Source organism: Oryctolagus cuniculus, chromosome 16 (genome assembly GCF_964237555.1).
Source record: "Oryctolagus cuniculus chromosome 16, mOryCun1.1, whole genome shotgun sequence".
In the NCBI taxonomy this organism is placed as follows: Eukaryota; Metazoa; Chordata; class Mammalia; order Lagomorpha; family Leporidae; genus Oryctolagus; species Oryctolagus cuniculus.
Genome location: NC_091447.1, coordinates 13829487 through 13846003, shown reverse-complemented (window position 1 = coordinate 13846003; position 16517 = coordinate 13829487). Strand labels below are relative to the sequence as shown.

Below are 16517 nucleotides of genomic sequence, written 5' to 3'. Positions count from 1 at the left end.
CATGGGCATCGGACCTCAAGTCTGAATGCTACCCCTGCACCATAAATTTTTAACAGGTGTAGGCAGAGGAAAATGAACTTCATTTCATACATATCATCTTAAAAAAAAAAAAAAAAGCAAACTCTCGTCCCCTGTTGCAAATGTGCTTCTTACATGCCCTCCAGCATTTTAATCCTGTTTGGACCAAATTCCCTCACTCCCTCTTGCTGCTTTCTGTCTCGGGCAAGGACTTCCATCCCCAGGCTGCACAGGAGGATCACACGGGAGCTTCCGAAAGCTGCAACAGGCTTTCCAGGGCCCCACGCAATGAACCAGCCTTCAGCAGCAGCGATGCAATTCACAAGTTCTCTCCCGCATGACTCCAAGGTGAGGCTGCAAGAAGCGCTACCCTAGCACCCGCCTGTGCTGGAGGGCCTCTGTCAGTGGAGACAGTTCACTCTGCTAATGTTCCCACGACTGGGAAACAGAGGCCATTCATCCGTCTGACTCCCCTGCAGAGCCTGCCTACCGCCATGTGGAACGCTCCACCTTTAAGGACCATGGCGTGCAGCTACAGAGCCGTCTTCTTGTAGGTACTTCCTCTTAACGACTTGTTTGCTAGTCCTTTCTGTCTTGCCGAGTGTGATTTCAACTCGTGACCAGCTCAATGCCCACGTGGATGACAAATGCACTGACTGTGATGTCCTTCAGGACAAAGAACCACCTTTCATTCCTCTCTAGCACCCTGGGGAGAAGGGATCGGGGGAGACACCACTGCCCACCCCTGGCTTCATCTACACAGCTCGCTCCTGCCCAGGATGTTGGCATGCCTTTGAAGGGCATAAGATGTGTTGTTCTAGACCTTAAACTATTTCACCACTGAAATCTCCAATTCCAAACTCAGTTCTTTGCCATGGTTGTCTATACCTCTCTTGCATCTTTCAATGCGACACTCAACTCTAAGCAACAGCATTAGGACACCTGTCACATAACGTAAAATTTGTCACTTTAGGCCAGCACTGTGGCTCAATAGGCTAATCCTCCGCCTTGTGGCACCGGCACACCGGGTTCTAGTCCCGGTCGGGGCGCCGGATTCTGTCCCGGTTGCCCCTCTTCCAGGCCAGCTCTCTGCTGTGGCCAGGGAGTGCAGTGGAGGATGGCCCAGGTCCTTGGGCCCTGCACCCGCATGAGAGACCAGGAAAAAGCACCTGTCTCTTGGCTTCAGATCAGCACGGTGCACCGGCCACGGCGGCCATTGGAGGGTGAACCAACAGTAAAAGGAAGACCTTTCTCTCTGTCTCTGTCTCTCTCACTGTCCACTCTGCCTGTCAAAAAATAAATTAAAAAAAAATTTGTCACTGTATCCACTTAATATTTTTTGGTTTATTTATTTGAAAGGCAGAGGGAGAGGGGGAGGGACAGAAAGAGAAGGAGGGGGAGGGATACTGACAGATCTCCCATTTGCTGGTTTATTTCTCAAATGCATGCAATACCTGGGGCCGGACCAGGCTGAAGCCAGGAGCTCAGGAGCTCGCTCCAGGTCTCCCAAGTAAGGTGGTAGGGGCTCAGGGATGTGAGCCATCACCTGCTGTCTCCTATGGCAAGTATTAGCAAGACATCGGAATTGGGAGCAGAGCTAGGACTTGAATCCAGGCACCCTGATATGGGATGTGGGCTTCACAAGCAATGTCTCCTCCACTTCCCCAAACACCTGCCCCTTTGTTGAGGTGGATTCATTCTGAGAGGAGGAGCGTGGTGGGGGCAAGAGGCGTGGAGTCACCACACAGACCCCGGGAGCCGGGTGAAAGCAGCCCAGAAGTGAGCAGCCTGAAGACTCATTTATTTCAGTTGGTATAGCAGCTTAAATAGCCAAGGCAACCAATCTGGTCAAGGGGCGGTTTATGCCCTAACCAATCACAGCCTGTTGCTAGGCAGGCTCTGTTGCCTGGTGGGTTTCAAAGCCATTCCTGAGTAACTGACGCTGGCTTGCCAGCGGCCATCTTGGCATGGTCTTCTTATTCCACCACAGCCCTTTATCTACTTTGCAAGTGTACAATGCAGTGGTATTTAGGACATCCACACTGTGGGGCAACCAGCACCATCATCTACCTTCAGAACTTTTTTGTCCCCTAAAACCTGAACTCAGTACTTATTAAACAATAACTCCCCTTCCTGTTAGGTTGGAAGATAGAAATCAGCCCACATATGTGAGTGAGATCTACAGAAAACAAAGCACCTGCAGAGAGAGCCTTGGAAGCTGCCCAGTATTTTACACTACAAAGTCCTGCCCATACCCCAACAATTTAAAAGTGGTCCCAGGAGATTCCCCTCTGCCCAATGCCAAGTGAACTACCTAGTCTGATCACACTGGGTAGTGAAACCTTGGGAGGAAGTGTACTTATTTCACACCCAGCAAAACCCTGGTCCAGAGAACAGAGTTGGGGGAGGGAGAAACGGTAACCTGGATCCCATTCCCTACAAGCCCCAGTCCAAAGGCAGACTGCACGCTCAGCACTCTCCTAGATGCTGCCCGCCCTATCCGGGGTATTGCTCTGAGCTCTCACAGTCCAAATGACTGGGTGCTCTCTCTCAGGTCCATCTGGAGAGGTGCCCGTCCGTCTTGATGGATGCCCTGTCTCACTGAATTTCACTACCTTGCTTACCACCACTCTCTCTCTCATGCCTGGATTCTTTCTTGTGAGCAGCCATCTCCACTAACAGTCCCTCTCTTTCCCAGTTTCTGGTAAACACATTGGCTTCTGACTCCACTTTATAGACAGTCAGACAGTTTTCATCCTTTTGCACTTGGCTGATCTCAGCATCGTGTCTACGAGGTGCATCTCTGTTGTAGCATGTTTCATTTTTAAGGCTGAAAAATACTCCATTGTATGTATATAATACATTTTTTAAAAAATTCATCTTTCCCTAAACACTTGGTTGCTTCCACCATTAGGCTATGGTGAATAATGCTACTATAAATGTGGGATTACAAGTATCTGTTCAAGTCTCCACTTTCACTTCTTTGGGGGTATATATCCAGAAGTAGAACTGTTGGATCACATAGTAATTCTATGCTTCATTTTTTGAAGAGTCCCACCATGTTTTCTCAGCTAACTTCTGGCTAAACTCCCATCTTAATCCAATCTACACTGCACCTCCCATTCCTTAATGACTCTTCAGCTCATCCCATGGTATTCCTTGCCTCCTTCCTTTCTGGTTGCTTGAAAACCTGTTGCCCTGGTTGGATTCAACCATCTCTGGCCTCTCTTTTTATTTTTTTAAACATTTATTTATTTTTGAAAGGCAGAGTTAGAGACAGACAGACAGACAGAGACAGAGACAGAGACTTTCTATTCATTGGTTCACTCTTCAATGGCCAGGGCTGGGCCAGGCTGAAGCAAGGAGCCAGAGGCTTCTTCCAGGTCACCCACTGGATGGCAGGGGCCCAGCCACTTGGGCATCTTCTGCTGCTTTCCCAAGCACATCAGCAGGGAGCTGGACTGGAAGTAGAGCAGCCAGGACTTGAACCAGTGCTTACACGGAATGCTGGTGCCCCAGGTGGTAGCCTAACCTGCAGTGCCACAACGCTGGCCCCTCCCTGTCCCTCTTTTTAATCACAGCTTTTGAATGTTGCTGATAAAAGCTTTATTACTATGACTCCAACTCTATCTTTTCCAAATTCAACTTGTGTTTCTCAAATCTGCGTGGCAACACGTAACAACTACTCTTCTATTGCCTTTAGGGTGTTATTTTTGATGCTTTCACCGCTCTCCTCCAACTTGTCCGGATTCCAGTTCTCTTTATCATTGTCCAGCAGGCAGTGCCTCCTCCTACCAGCGGGGGGCGCTGTATCCACTTCCTTCACACTCCAGGGCAGGCTCTCTTGCTCCTCTTACCCAAGCGCCATTCCCTTCCATCCATGTTGGATGGACCCTGTCCTCCCCATCTACTGATCATCACAGCTCTTCCCTTCTTCCCATAGGCAATTTCCTCTTCACCCAAAGTACCGAAACAGGCTCTAGATACAGCCTTGCTGAAAGAACCAGCCGGGTCTCTCACTAGGCACCTCTGGCCACCTCCTTCCCTTCACAGTCCAGGGTGACAGTCTGTCTTCTGCCTCTGCTGCCTCACTTTCTCGTTACTGCCCAACAGGGCAAGCTGGCTCCTGGCTCCCTGCACTGCCGTGCTGACCAACGTCCTTCATGTTTCCAAGTCTGAAGCCCCTCCCAGTTCTCCTCTCACTTGTCTCTGTGGCTTGGACACCTCTCCTGTCCCCCGGGACTCCACTCTCCCCTGGGGCTTCCCCAGGCCCACTTTCCTCTGCCCCTTGCGCACACAGGTCAGCACGGAATCGCACCCTGTCATCCCCCCCCGCCCCGCCGCCATGCTCGGATGACTGCCAAGTCTCATCTGCCATCCAACAACTTTCTCCTCCAGCTCCCTGCTGCTTCACAGCACTTGTCCGTTCCAGAGATACCTCACTGTCCTAGATACAGCCAAATCCTTCCTCGTTTCTCCCAAACCGGTTCTGGTCTCACCACTGAGACCACTTCCCTACTGAAACACAATGTAGGTTTTAGACCATATCCACTTAGTTCAAAGACATGCATGGACACTCTTGGCAGTACCTCAAAGTAGTCAATTGGGAGTTATCATAGGACTCAGCAAATTCCACTCCACGTGCACCTGAGAAAAATAAAACCTATGTCCGCTCAAGAGAAAAAAAAAAAGTGTACATAATCATTTGAATGTTCATAGAAGCAGATTCATAACAACCGAAAAGTGCTAATAACTCAAATGTTCATCAACTGACTTGTGGATAAATGAAATATGGTACATTTATATTACAGACTCTTCTAGTTGACTGGGGGACATCCTAACCATAATACATGAATAAAGGAAATAATATCAAAAACGGTGATAAATGCTCTGTTAGAACAACAGTGCCTGCTGGGGTGGAGGAGACACGTGGTGGGGCGGGGCTCTCACTGCATTCAGGGCTTCGAAGGTGCTAACTCAACAAACACTTGAGGAAGGAATGGAGTGAGGCTTGCCGGCGGCCTTGGAGACAGGCACTTCAAGGCACAGGAAACACTCAGGGCCAGGGGCTCAAGGAGCCATGCCTGGTACATTCAAGAAAGGTAGCCAGAGTGACAGAAGCAGGGTAGTGAGGAAAAGAATGCCGGGAAGGGGATCCAGAGAGGCAACAGGGTTGAATGACGCAGTAGTTAAACGCTTCTGTAGGATGTATATAAGGAGTTTGTGCTGACTGTAGTAACGGGAGGTCTTCTAAGGATCTGACCACAAAATTACACTAATCCGACTTGCATTTGGATAGACTCACCCTGGCTGCTATACTACAAGGTGATCAGGAAGAGCGGCAGCCAATGTCAAAGCAGGGAAAGCTCTCGGGAGGGTTCCACAGGGTCCAAGCAAGAGCTAGGGCTCTGCTCCAAGATGGCAGCAGCAGAGGTGGTGAGATTATGGACTTATTTTGATAGGAAAGTCTATAGAACCTTCTGGATGGACTGGACATAGGTGTCAGAAAAAAAGAGCTAGATTTTTAGCCTAAACTCACACAAGGATGGAGTTGCCATTGAACAGGTCAGGGATGCCTCAGAACGAGACAGCTTGGGGGAGGCCAAAAATTGCTTGGGGGCACTGTACCGGCAGCATCCTCAGACATCCACGTGACAATGTCACGGTCTGGGGCAGAGACAAACACATGGGAGTCATCAGTGAGGAGACCTAAAGCCATGAGCCTCGATAGATGACAAGGAAGCTGTGAATGAACAGGAAAATGCAGGGCCTCCAAGCTTGAAGTCCTGGGCACTTCAACAGGAAGACAGTGTGGAGAAGAGGAAAATACAGTGAAGTCCAAAGAGATACCGGTGAGGCAGGAGGAAGACCGTCTTGGGAACAAGTGGAAAAAAAGCGCTGGTGGCCGGATGGGGCCATGAGTTGAATCAAGTGGCCCCAGCCCCAGACTCCTGGACTTAACAAAATGTCAGACTGAAAAATCACTTGAGAATTGTCCTGGAGGAAGTAAAAGGGGAGGAAACCTAGTACACAACCGACTTCGTTGGCTTCACTGTCAATTATTCCTCCTAGAGCGTAAGAGAGAAGGCAGAGCTTGTGAGTACAGAGGCTGGCGGGTGCTGGATGAGTTGTGGGAGTTTATGAATGTCGTATATTACTCATGTCACAGATGTCTCCATCCTTGAGAAACCTTCTATTTCCCCGGCAGAAACACTTTGCTGTGATTATTCTAGTTTTAGAATTACATCTTATAACCCCGAAGGGCAAGTGCCTCTTTCTGTTCTGTTTTAAAATTAATCTTGACTGTGTTTTTTTTTGGTTTGTTTGTTTTTTTGACAGGCAGAGTGGATAGTGAGAGAGAGAGACAGAGAGAAAGGTCTTCCTTTTGCCGTTGGTTCACCCTCCAATGGCCACCACGGCTGGTGCACTGCAGCCAGTGCACCATGCTGATCTGAAGGCAGGAGCCAGGTGCTTCTCCTGGTCTCCCATGGGGTGCAGGGCCCAAGCACCTGGGCCATCCTCCACTGCCTTCCCGGGCCACAGCAGAGAGCTGGCCTGGAAGAGGAGCAACTGGGACAGAATCCGGCGCCCCGACCAGGACTAGAACCCAGTGTGCCGGCGCCGCAGGTGGAGGATTAGCCTATTGAGCCGCGGCGCCGGCCCAATCTTGACTGTTCTTAAAGCCAAATTCATTCAGCAAACTCTAGAATCACTGGGTCAAGTAAAGATATAGTCCCCTCGTGGAGTCCTGACTTGAACCGAGTTGAGTTTCTTTGCCAAGTAAGGGAGAATCAGTGAATTTGGAATAAGAAGTGTCTCTGTCTCTGTCTCTCTCTCTCTCTAAGATTCATTTTAGCCATTTGAAAGGCAAAGCCAGAGAGCCAGAGAGAGAGTGACAGACACACACACACACACACACACACACACAGATCCTCCATGTGCTGAATTTGCTGGTTTACTCCCCAGATGGCAGCAATGACCAGGGCTGGGCCAGGCCAAAGTCAGGAGCCAGACACCTCATCTGGGCCTCCCATGTGGGTATAGGAGCCCAAGGACTTGGACCATCTTCTACTGCTTTCCCAGGTGTATCAGTGGGGAGCTGGTTTGGAAGTGGAGCAGCTGGGACTTGAACTGGTACCCACATGGGATGCCAGCGTCACAGGCAGCGGCCCAACCAGCTATGCCATGACGCTGGCCCCAGGAATACAAAGTTTTCACATGTAGGAAATCATTAAAGATAGTTGGTTCTTGTCAAAAACATCCTGGGAATGGATGTTTAGCCTAGTGGTTACGACTTCTGCTCCCCACATGGGAATACTTGAGTTCAACTCCTGGCTCCAGCTCCTGATTCGTTTTCTGCCAACGTAGACCTTGGGAGGCAGTGGTGAAGGCTCAGGTAATTCAGTTCTTGCCACCCACATGGGAAACATGGATCGAATTTCTGGCTCCTGGCTCCCCACTTGGCCTACCCGCAATTGTTGTAGGCATTGGAGGAGTGAGTGGATGGGACAGCTCTCTCCATCTCTTTCTCTCCCTGCATCTTAAATTGAGAAAAAAAAGTTCCTTTCAAGGTTATCTTAAACATGTCAACAGATCATCAATAAATGACACTCTTAGTACAGATTTTATAATTCACACCAATCATAGTCACTTGCTGATTGTTTTATTAATGAACCATTAGACGCTCTCTCTGTTAGGATGAAATGAAATTACCTACAGAGGAGCAGAGCTCTAGAAAACACCCTGTGTTTGGGAGAGAGACAACAGGAGTCGCTTCTCATGAGGCCATGACTCGGGGAAACGAGCCAACAGCTCAGCATCGGTGAGCACTGCTGGCTCTTCCTGTGACCCCACTCCCTGTCCCCACGGAGGTGCCCGTGCCTCTGCTCTGCCCACATGCATGGAGATGCCACTGCAGGCACGCAGCACAGAAACCGGAACCCTCGGTCCCACAAGGAGAAACACGTGTCCATTTTCAGCTAGTCCTTCCTGCCAGGTGCCTTAGAGAAAGCAGACTCTCTTCCAAAGGAATATCATGTCTGCAACTTGCAATCACTTTCCTATTTTTTAGACGGCTAAGCCTAGAGCTGAAGGTGCGGGACGATGGTGCTGTTCTAGAGTCTGTTTTTCACTTTGCAGCATTAAGGCCTACGGAGAGAGGGAGAGAGCACTGTGATGACTGAAAATGGACATGGGATTCCCTGGCCAGAACTGCGGGGTCACAGCAAAGCCCTGACCTACGGTTAAAATGAAACCATGCTTAGCATATATCCCTAGAGAATTATTATTTTCCTTTGGTTGTCTGTTTAGAGTGTTTAGGATAACTCAACCCATTTTACTATTTTTATTCTTATGATCTCTTCAAAGCAAAATTTATTTTCATAGAACCCCATGTTTGTAGTTTTAAGCAATTAGGAAAGCACAAATCAACTGAAGTGGAACCTTCTAGAAACTTATATACGGCAAGACGCTGTGGTGGCAACTGAGGACCCATTTAAAACCACATGTGAGCAGGCAAATGTCCAACATAAAAAATGCAAAATGGCAGGTTGCGTAACTTTGCACCATCAGCGCATGCCTCAAAGATCAATGATAACAGGAAGACAAGGTCAAGTCCGACAGTTTTGACATCAGAAAGTGAGTGAGTGTAACGTGCAATTTTGGAGAGCACGAGGATGCTTTATCAGCGATGAGGAAGGCAGAGGGGACCACGTGGAAAGACCACTGAAGGTCCACTGAAAGGAGCCTTAGGGTGGTCTAGGTGACACGAATGGACTCAAATTTGGAGAAGACTGAGTAAAAAGGTAAGAGAAGACTTAGACAAATGACACTTTCGAAATTCTCAGTGCAGGAAGAATCAGGAAAAAGACAAGAACACTACTTTCTCCTTTTACATAAAAGCACATTTCATGGAGGTAAAAGCCTTTAACTCTCAAGGAGTGATACAGTGACAATCGCTTCCAAGTTCTCAATACAAAACCAAGGTCGGAAACCTCAGATGGAGCAAATCATTTCTAAATAGATCCTTCTTTGGAAATGACTGCTGCTGGGCTGCCCTTACCAGTGGCCTGTCCCTGAATCTCTTAATTTCATTCCATTTGCAAAAATCCCTCTGATGCGGTGCACACAGCCACTGCAAGAAGTGGGCCCCAACGATCAACATGCAAAAGGATGCGGAGAGAGCTGGGGTACCCTTGACTGCACACCAGAAAGGGCTGGACAGGTCAACAGCAAACCTCCACTGCCAGTATAAATGGTGCACAGAGAACCCGAGAGAGGCAGCCCACGTGTCTGACTTCCTATTCTGAGTCATTTAAACCCCCTGAGTCCCACTTTCCCTATTTGTACAAGGCGGAGCTTATACTGGGTAACTTCGGGGCTTCCAAATCTTGGATTTTGCTTTGCTTATCAGCAGGCAGGAATTTTCAAATTGGGAGTAAACTGCTTTTACACTTGTATACATAATACTACAATCTCCATCTGAATAGTGTCTTGAGAATAAGCTCTAACAACACGACTCCTACTGTTAGTAAGCGAGCAGGACATAGCCCGTGATTCAGTATCCTACCAATTCCAATTTGATTCCAGTTATAGTTTTGTTAACAATGCTTGGCTAATGATCACACAGTAGTTTTTGCAATTCTCCTCTACTCCCTGTTAGAAACCATTGTTAGAATAAGGAAACCCATGCCACACACGAGAAGTAACCAGAGAAGTCGCAGTCTGCTACTGGGGCACAGGTACAAACCCACCTGACGTCAATCTGGTGATTCCTGCTGAGACTGCAACCAAACAGTCCGCGTGTTGGCGAGGAGGGGAATTGCACCCACCTTGTGGAGAAAGGGGACCCACTCGCAGGCCACCAGGTCCCGGCGGTACAGTCTGGTGAAAGGTCCCGCGTAAGACACAAAGGCAGCCGCAAGCAGGACGTCGCCACACAGCGTCTTCTCCTGAGCTTCAAACGAGCGGATGGACTGACCCCAGCGAGTCTTCTCTGTCTGAAAGACCAAGGGACTCCGATGTGACGGCAGGGCGAGCACCAACCCCACGAGGGAGGAATGCAGTTATCGGCCTGGCCGAGTCCCAGCTCCATCCTCCTGCACCGGGGACCCTGTGTCCTGTCACAGGCCTGAAACCCACCCCGGGAAGGAGTTCCCAGACTCTCTTCAGCTGAGCTCCACAGGACGCCATGTCGGCTCTTAGACATCTTCTAGCTGAACACTTTTTTTTTTTTTTTTGGACAGGCAGAGTGGACAGTGAGAGAGACAGAGAGAAAGGTCTTCCTTTGCCATTGGTTCACCCTCCAATGGCCGCCGTGGCCAGCGCACCGCGCTGATCCGAAGGCAGGAGCCAGGTGCTTCTCCTGGTCTCCCATGCGGGTGCAGGGCCCAAGCACTTGGGCCATCCTCCACTGCACTCCCTGGCCACAGCAGAGAGCTGGCCTGGAAGAGGGGCAACCGGTATAGAATCTGGTGCCCCGACCGGGACTAGAACCTGGTGTGCCGGTGCCGCAAGGTGGAGGATTAGCCTAGTGAGCCGCAGCGCCGGCCAGCACTCTCACTCCTAAAGATTTATTTATTTGAAAGAGTTTCAGAGAGAAGACGAGGCAGAGAGAGAGAGAGAGAGATCAATCTTCCATCTGCTGGTTCACTCCCCAACTGGCCACAACGGCCAGAGCTATGCTGATCCAAAGCCAGGAGCTAGGACCTTCTTTCCAGGTCTCCCACATGGGTGCTGGCGCCCAAAGACTTGGGCCATCTTCTGCTTTCCCAGGCCATAGCAGAGAGCTGGATCGGAAGTGGAGCAGCTGGGACTCGAACTGGCACCCATATGGGATGCCAGCACTGCAGGTGGTGGCTTTACCCACTACACCACGGCACCAGCCCCAACACTCTCACTCTTTCACTATAATTGGGTCCCTGCTCCTTGGCGAATGGAAGACCCAAGATCTCAGCATGGGTAACGTTAGCCTGGTGTGCTCAGGTCCTTCAGTGCTGACAATGGCGCTGCACTGCCTTACAGCAGTGCGTATGCATATATATATATTTATATAAACATATAATATTCATATTATATTCATATATTTAACAAACTGGCCATGTGCTGATTACAAAGGGAAATTAAAAACACTCCCGTTAATTAATGAACGCGTAAACACCCATCTATTCTGGCTCCTCTTAATTAAAGACAAGTGAGTGCCAATAGTGACTAAACTTGGGTTCTTCTTCCCACCTTGTCATGAACTCCCTGGAGGAAGCCGTGCCCTATGTTACAAGATAGAAATTGGGACTGCCACTTGCCTCCATGACAGTCCGCTCAAGAAATGCCGCGGAAGCCCCTCTCTCTAGGTAGATGGCCATTTGTGCTCTGACTTACAGGTTAAGTATGTGGAGTCTTTAATATTGGATTTGAATAAAACTGCCACAAGTACGTATGGATTGGCTGAACTGCAGCACAGTCCCCTAATTCACTTCGTTTCAGGCATGCTAAAGATTAACACAGCATTCTGAAAACGTGCAAATCCGTAGACTTTGGGGAAGAAAAATCCGAAAGTTGATACTGATGAAGCACTCATGAAGAAGCATGCTGTGGAACCTTGGATTTGTCGTGAAAGCAGACAGACCACAGAAAACGAGAATGGCGCACAGCACCACCGACCGGAACACTACCTCCGGGGAGCCCTCCTCGCACAGAGCCAAGGCTGGGGAATTCGCACGCGAAGGTGGTCGTCCAAGCTGTTCTAAGATGCCCCCTTGCTTTACCTGATGAAGATCACCCCGAGTTAGCCACGTAAGCAGACGCTGAGGGACGGCAGCTCTCTCGCTCGCTCTCTGCAATTTAGGACGCTCCTTCCTCGACCAGAGACAATGTACCCATTCGTTTTTCAAGCAGAATCTCTCATCTACCTACCTTCCATCCTGTTGTCTTTCGTTTGTCAATGATAAACAATAACGTGCACCCACCTCATTCTCCATAACAGCTCTGAAATTTGAGGATTTACTAACTGTAGACTTATTGGCTACTGAAATTGTCAATAATTTCGCCATACCATTCATGCAACATAAATCAGTACTGACCCAGGCTAACAAGGGTTTAAGAGTGGGAACATGTCCTGTAATACATTTCTAGACAGTTAAAAATCACCATAATTTTATTCTAATGCATTATAGATTGCCTGTAATGTCATCCTGGCTGGGGTGACCCATTTCTAATTTTGAACAGCTGTTCGGCTCAGGAGTTAGTTAATGATTAAATATAAATTGCCTGATTTATTAGTCTGAATGGCTGAGCTTCCAGGTCAATGCTATATAGACAAAATCATCAGTCTTGATGCTTTTCAGAAGTTAACTGTCTCCTGTTCTAGTTAGAAAGAATTTATTCTCAAAGGAAAAGATCTGACATCTTCAATTAATCCTTCAAATTTATATGTGTGCGTATGTACGTGAGTGCGGTGTGTGTCTGTGTCCATGGGTGTAGTTTCACACTGTCCAACCTTTTTTCCTCTCTTCATGTACATTGGCACCCAGAAGTAAAGCCTTTGGGAATGTTGTTATGTCAGAGATGCGTGGCTTCTCCCTTGCTAAGACTTCCAGATGTTCTGTGACTACTCTAGGAAGATTCTACTTCTGATACTCGTGCATTTGCTCAGATCCCTCACAAGTGGTAAATATTTCCAACGGTTTACATCTTACCACTTCCCATGAAGTCACTGCGGATGTCAGTAGTGGTGAACTTTCTCAACAGATAGAAGCGAGAATTCAAAAGCTCTAGAATTTTAAGCATGGAGGGCTCTCAGAACTCAACCATTCATTCATTCGACAAACACCTATTGATGTCTAGGACCCCCCAGGGACTATTTTTGTAGGCTTAGGACCAAGTGGTGCACAAACAGATGAAGATCCTGTTCTTGAGAAACTTATAATCCAGCTGGGGCAAGAAGTCAAAACGAAGTGTGTGTGTATACTGCACACACAGATATATTCATATGTTAACATATGTTATTCATATGTTAACTGTCATGGGGTGATGGGCACTATGAAACTGCAATACTGCAGAGTCACTGGACAACAGCTGTTAGGCTGTGTGTGTGCATGTTGGGGGGCAGTATGAGTGCTCTCTCATGTAGGGAAGTCAGACACAACCACATGATCAGTACAACTTTGAGCAGAGACCTGAAGGCCAGAGATGTGGCTGCCCAGGAAAGAGGCAGCCATTGTGCAGGGAGGGAACTGGCACCAGGGGGAGGATGGAGGAGGTAGAGCAGGAGGGGAGGGGGCGGAGAGGCCCCCAGGATCAGATCGTGTACAGTCTCACAGGTCACACACGTAAAACCCTTGGTGTATCTGGGGAGTTCCGCGCATGGCGGCAACACAGATGGGCGTCAGTGTTGAACACATCTCCCCCGTAATGAGGGGAATGCGTAATAGCGTGGGATGATGAAGGTGAGTGTGGTGCAGCAGAGATGCTGGTGGCCTGGACCCCGTCAGAGGGTGCCCTGAGTGAGCAGTGCTGGGGTGTCCACGGACTTTCTAGGCCAATCAGATATGCAGTAGACCATCTGTGGACAGTGGGCTGCCTAAAGATTAGGGGAGAGGGAGGGAGAGGTGGAGGGGGAGGGAGAGGGAGAGGGAAAGAAAACAAACATGAATGGTTTAAAAGCTTGTGACTGGGAGACCCTGAGGAGACGTGCAGCTAGCTAGACTCAGTGGACAGGGTTAATTTTTGCAAAATGAACAGCAAGTTCACACACCAGCAACTGACCTGTAGAAGGATGGCGAGTTTAACTTTGTGGTGAGTTACAATTAATTTTTAATAATCTCCTAGTTTTGTCAGAAATTAGGCTAGCACCCTGCCTACCCATCCCTCCACACTTCTCTCTTTTCTTCCTAAGAGTGCCCTGATTTGAGGAGGGTAGTAAAATTTCCACTATCAGATGGATTTCAGCAAGGTCTAGGAAAACTTAAGTTTTTCTTCTAAAAAGAGAAATATTCAGCTGATGTCAATGGTTTCCTTTCTCTCTGGAGAAATATGGAGGTGTGGCAGCCACCCTGTGATCCTGAGGCAGAATGTGTGAGAGTTAACGGCCATGCACTAAGTAGGCAGAAGTATGTGGGTATAGGAGATTGGGTGTCCAATCAACACCGAAAAGGGTCCATTCCTAGAATTTTGTTATAATAGGAGGAAAATACATTACTGTTTGTTTCAGCAATTGTAAGTCAAGTCTTCTATCATTTTACCTAAATACATTTTAAATAATAGAGCCACCTACTTTTAACACAGTTACATAACTCCACCTAAATGCATTTTTCATGATGCAATGATATACCTATTAGTCACTTTTTAAATATACATTCCAATACAGCTATAAACTTTATACTTCAAAAATAATAGTTTGATGCTGGTGCTGTGGCATAGTAGGCTAAGCCTCCGCCTGTGGCACCAGCACCAGCACCCCATCTCGGCACCAGTTTGCATCCCAGCTGCTCCTCTTCTGATACAGCTGTCAGCTTATGGCCTGGGAAAGCAGTGAAGATGGCCCAAGTGCTTGGGCCCCTGCACCAGCATGGGAGACCTGGAGGAGGCTCCTGGCTCCTAGTTTTAGATTGGCTCAACTCTGGCTGTTGTGGCCATTTGGGGAGTGAACCAGCAGATGGAAGATTTCTCTGTCTCTCCCTCCCTCGATCTATAACTCTACCTCTCAAATAAATAAAATCTTAAAAAATAACAGTTCATTGAGATATAATTCATATACAAGGAAATCAACCCTTGAAAGTATGTAATGCTGTGGGTCTTAGTAGATTCATAGATTCACTGGTCAGCCCCAGTGTCTAATTCGAGAACACTTTGCTCACCCCGAAGCCAAACTTTGTGACCACTGACAGTCACTCTCAAATCCTACCTCTTTGTTCAACCTGGCCACCATGCACTTCCTGTCTCTACAGATCTGCTTCCTGTTGACACTCCGCACACATGGAATCATGCAACACATGGCCTTTTGTGTCTTCCCCATGGCCTGGAATTTTTAAGGTTTACTCATGTCGTGGCATGTGCAAGCACTCTGTCCCTTTTAATGGCTGAATAATATTCCATTGGAAGGATTGTCGCTCCCCCTCTTCGCGGAGGAACGACACAGGACCCTGCGCTGTTCTTTTGTCTGCTCGGCCCTCCCCGGGTTTGCTACTGGTTCTTCCCAGGTTGGCTACCGTCCCTTCCACCTCCGTGGAAGGGCGGTTCCCCCTGCCACTTTCCCCACTTCCGCGGGGGAGCGGCACACCGCCGGCCGGCTCTCTTGGGGGCTGCTCAGGTGTTCCTTCAGATAGATGTTCCTCTTAGATGTTCCTGGTGCATGTTGTCTCTCTCCTCCTTTATAGTCCTCTTCCACCAATCCCAACTCTGCTACCCACACGCCAAGCACGCTGCTCTCCTCCAATCAGAAGCGGGATCAGCTCCTGCAGGTTACTGGTTGAACTGGAGGCAGCTGTGTAAAAGTTGTTTTTACTCCTCTCCCAGCGCCATACTGTGGGAGAGCAGATGCATAGAATAAGTCTTAATTCCAGTGAACTTAGTCTAGTCCGAGTTGCTCCCCACAAAGGATATACTATATTATTTGTCCATTCGCTAGTGGAAGGGAATTCGGGTTATTTCTGTTTTTGGCTACCGTGAAGGCTGCTGCAGTGAGCACTGGCACACACGCTTCGGTGCCACGTTTCTGTTCCCTCAGGTGTCTATCCACGAGGATGGCCTTGTTGAGTCACATGGTAACTTCATGTTGAACAGTTTTAGGGGCTGCTGAACTGTTTTCCAAAGAGGGCAGGGCTGTTTTACATGCTGGCTGGCAGGGCCGAAGGCTTCTCCTCTCTCCACATCCTCCCCAACACTTGGCATTGCCCATACTTTTTTATTAGAACCATCTTACCGAGTATTAAGTAGGTCACTGTGCTTTTGGCTTGTATTTCTCTAACGATTAAAGATGTGTTTATCGGTTTCTGAGTATCTTCTAAGAAGAAATGCTTATTGCAATCTTTGGCCCACTTTGAAATTGAGTTAATTATCTCATTTCTACTTTGACAAGACACTTGAACATGCATGGTGTCTTTTGAACTTCATTACGACTGTGCAGTAGGTGTTATCCACATCCCCATGTCACAGACAAGCAAACGGAGTCTTGTGTTTACTGCTACAGGTCAAATGCCATGTGTTTTGGGGCCAGTGTTATGGTGCCATAGGTTAAGCCTCTGCCTATGACACCAGTATCCCATACGTGCACTGGTTCAAGACCTGGCTATTCCACTTCCAATCCAGCTCCCTGCTAATGCATATGGAAAGGCAGCAGAAGACAGCCCAAGTCCTTGGGCCCCTGCACCCATGTGGGAGACCCGAAAGAGGCTCTGGGCTCTTGGCTTCAGCCTGGCCCAGCCTCTCCCATTGTGGTCATGTGGGGAGTGAACCAGCGGAAACAAGACGACATGCCTGTCTCCCCTTCAAATAAATTAAAAACA

The 16517-nt window shown here is 48.4% G+C and overlaps 1 protein-coding gene across 1 annotated transcript in view; it reads right to left on the bottom strand.

Moving 5' to 3' along the window:
* Positions 1 to 16517, bottom strand: part of DNAH11 (dynein axonemal heavy chain 11) — a gene marked incomplete in the record, with an annotated part of 360436 nt that overhangs the window by 82833 nt on the left and 261086 nt on the right. The window contains 1 exon segment of the mRNA XM_070059638.1: positions 9849 to 10016. Within this exon segment, the coding sequence (XP_069915739.1) occupies positions 9849 to 10016 (168 nt within the window).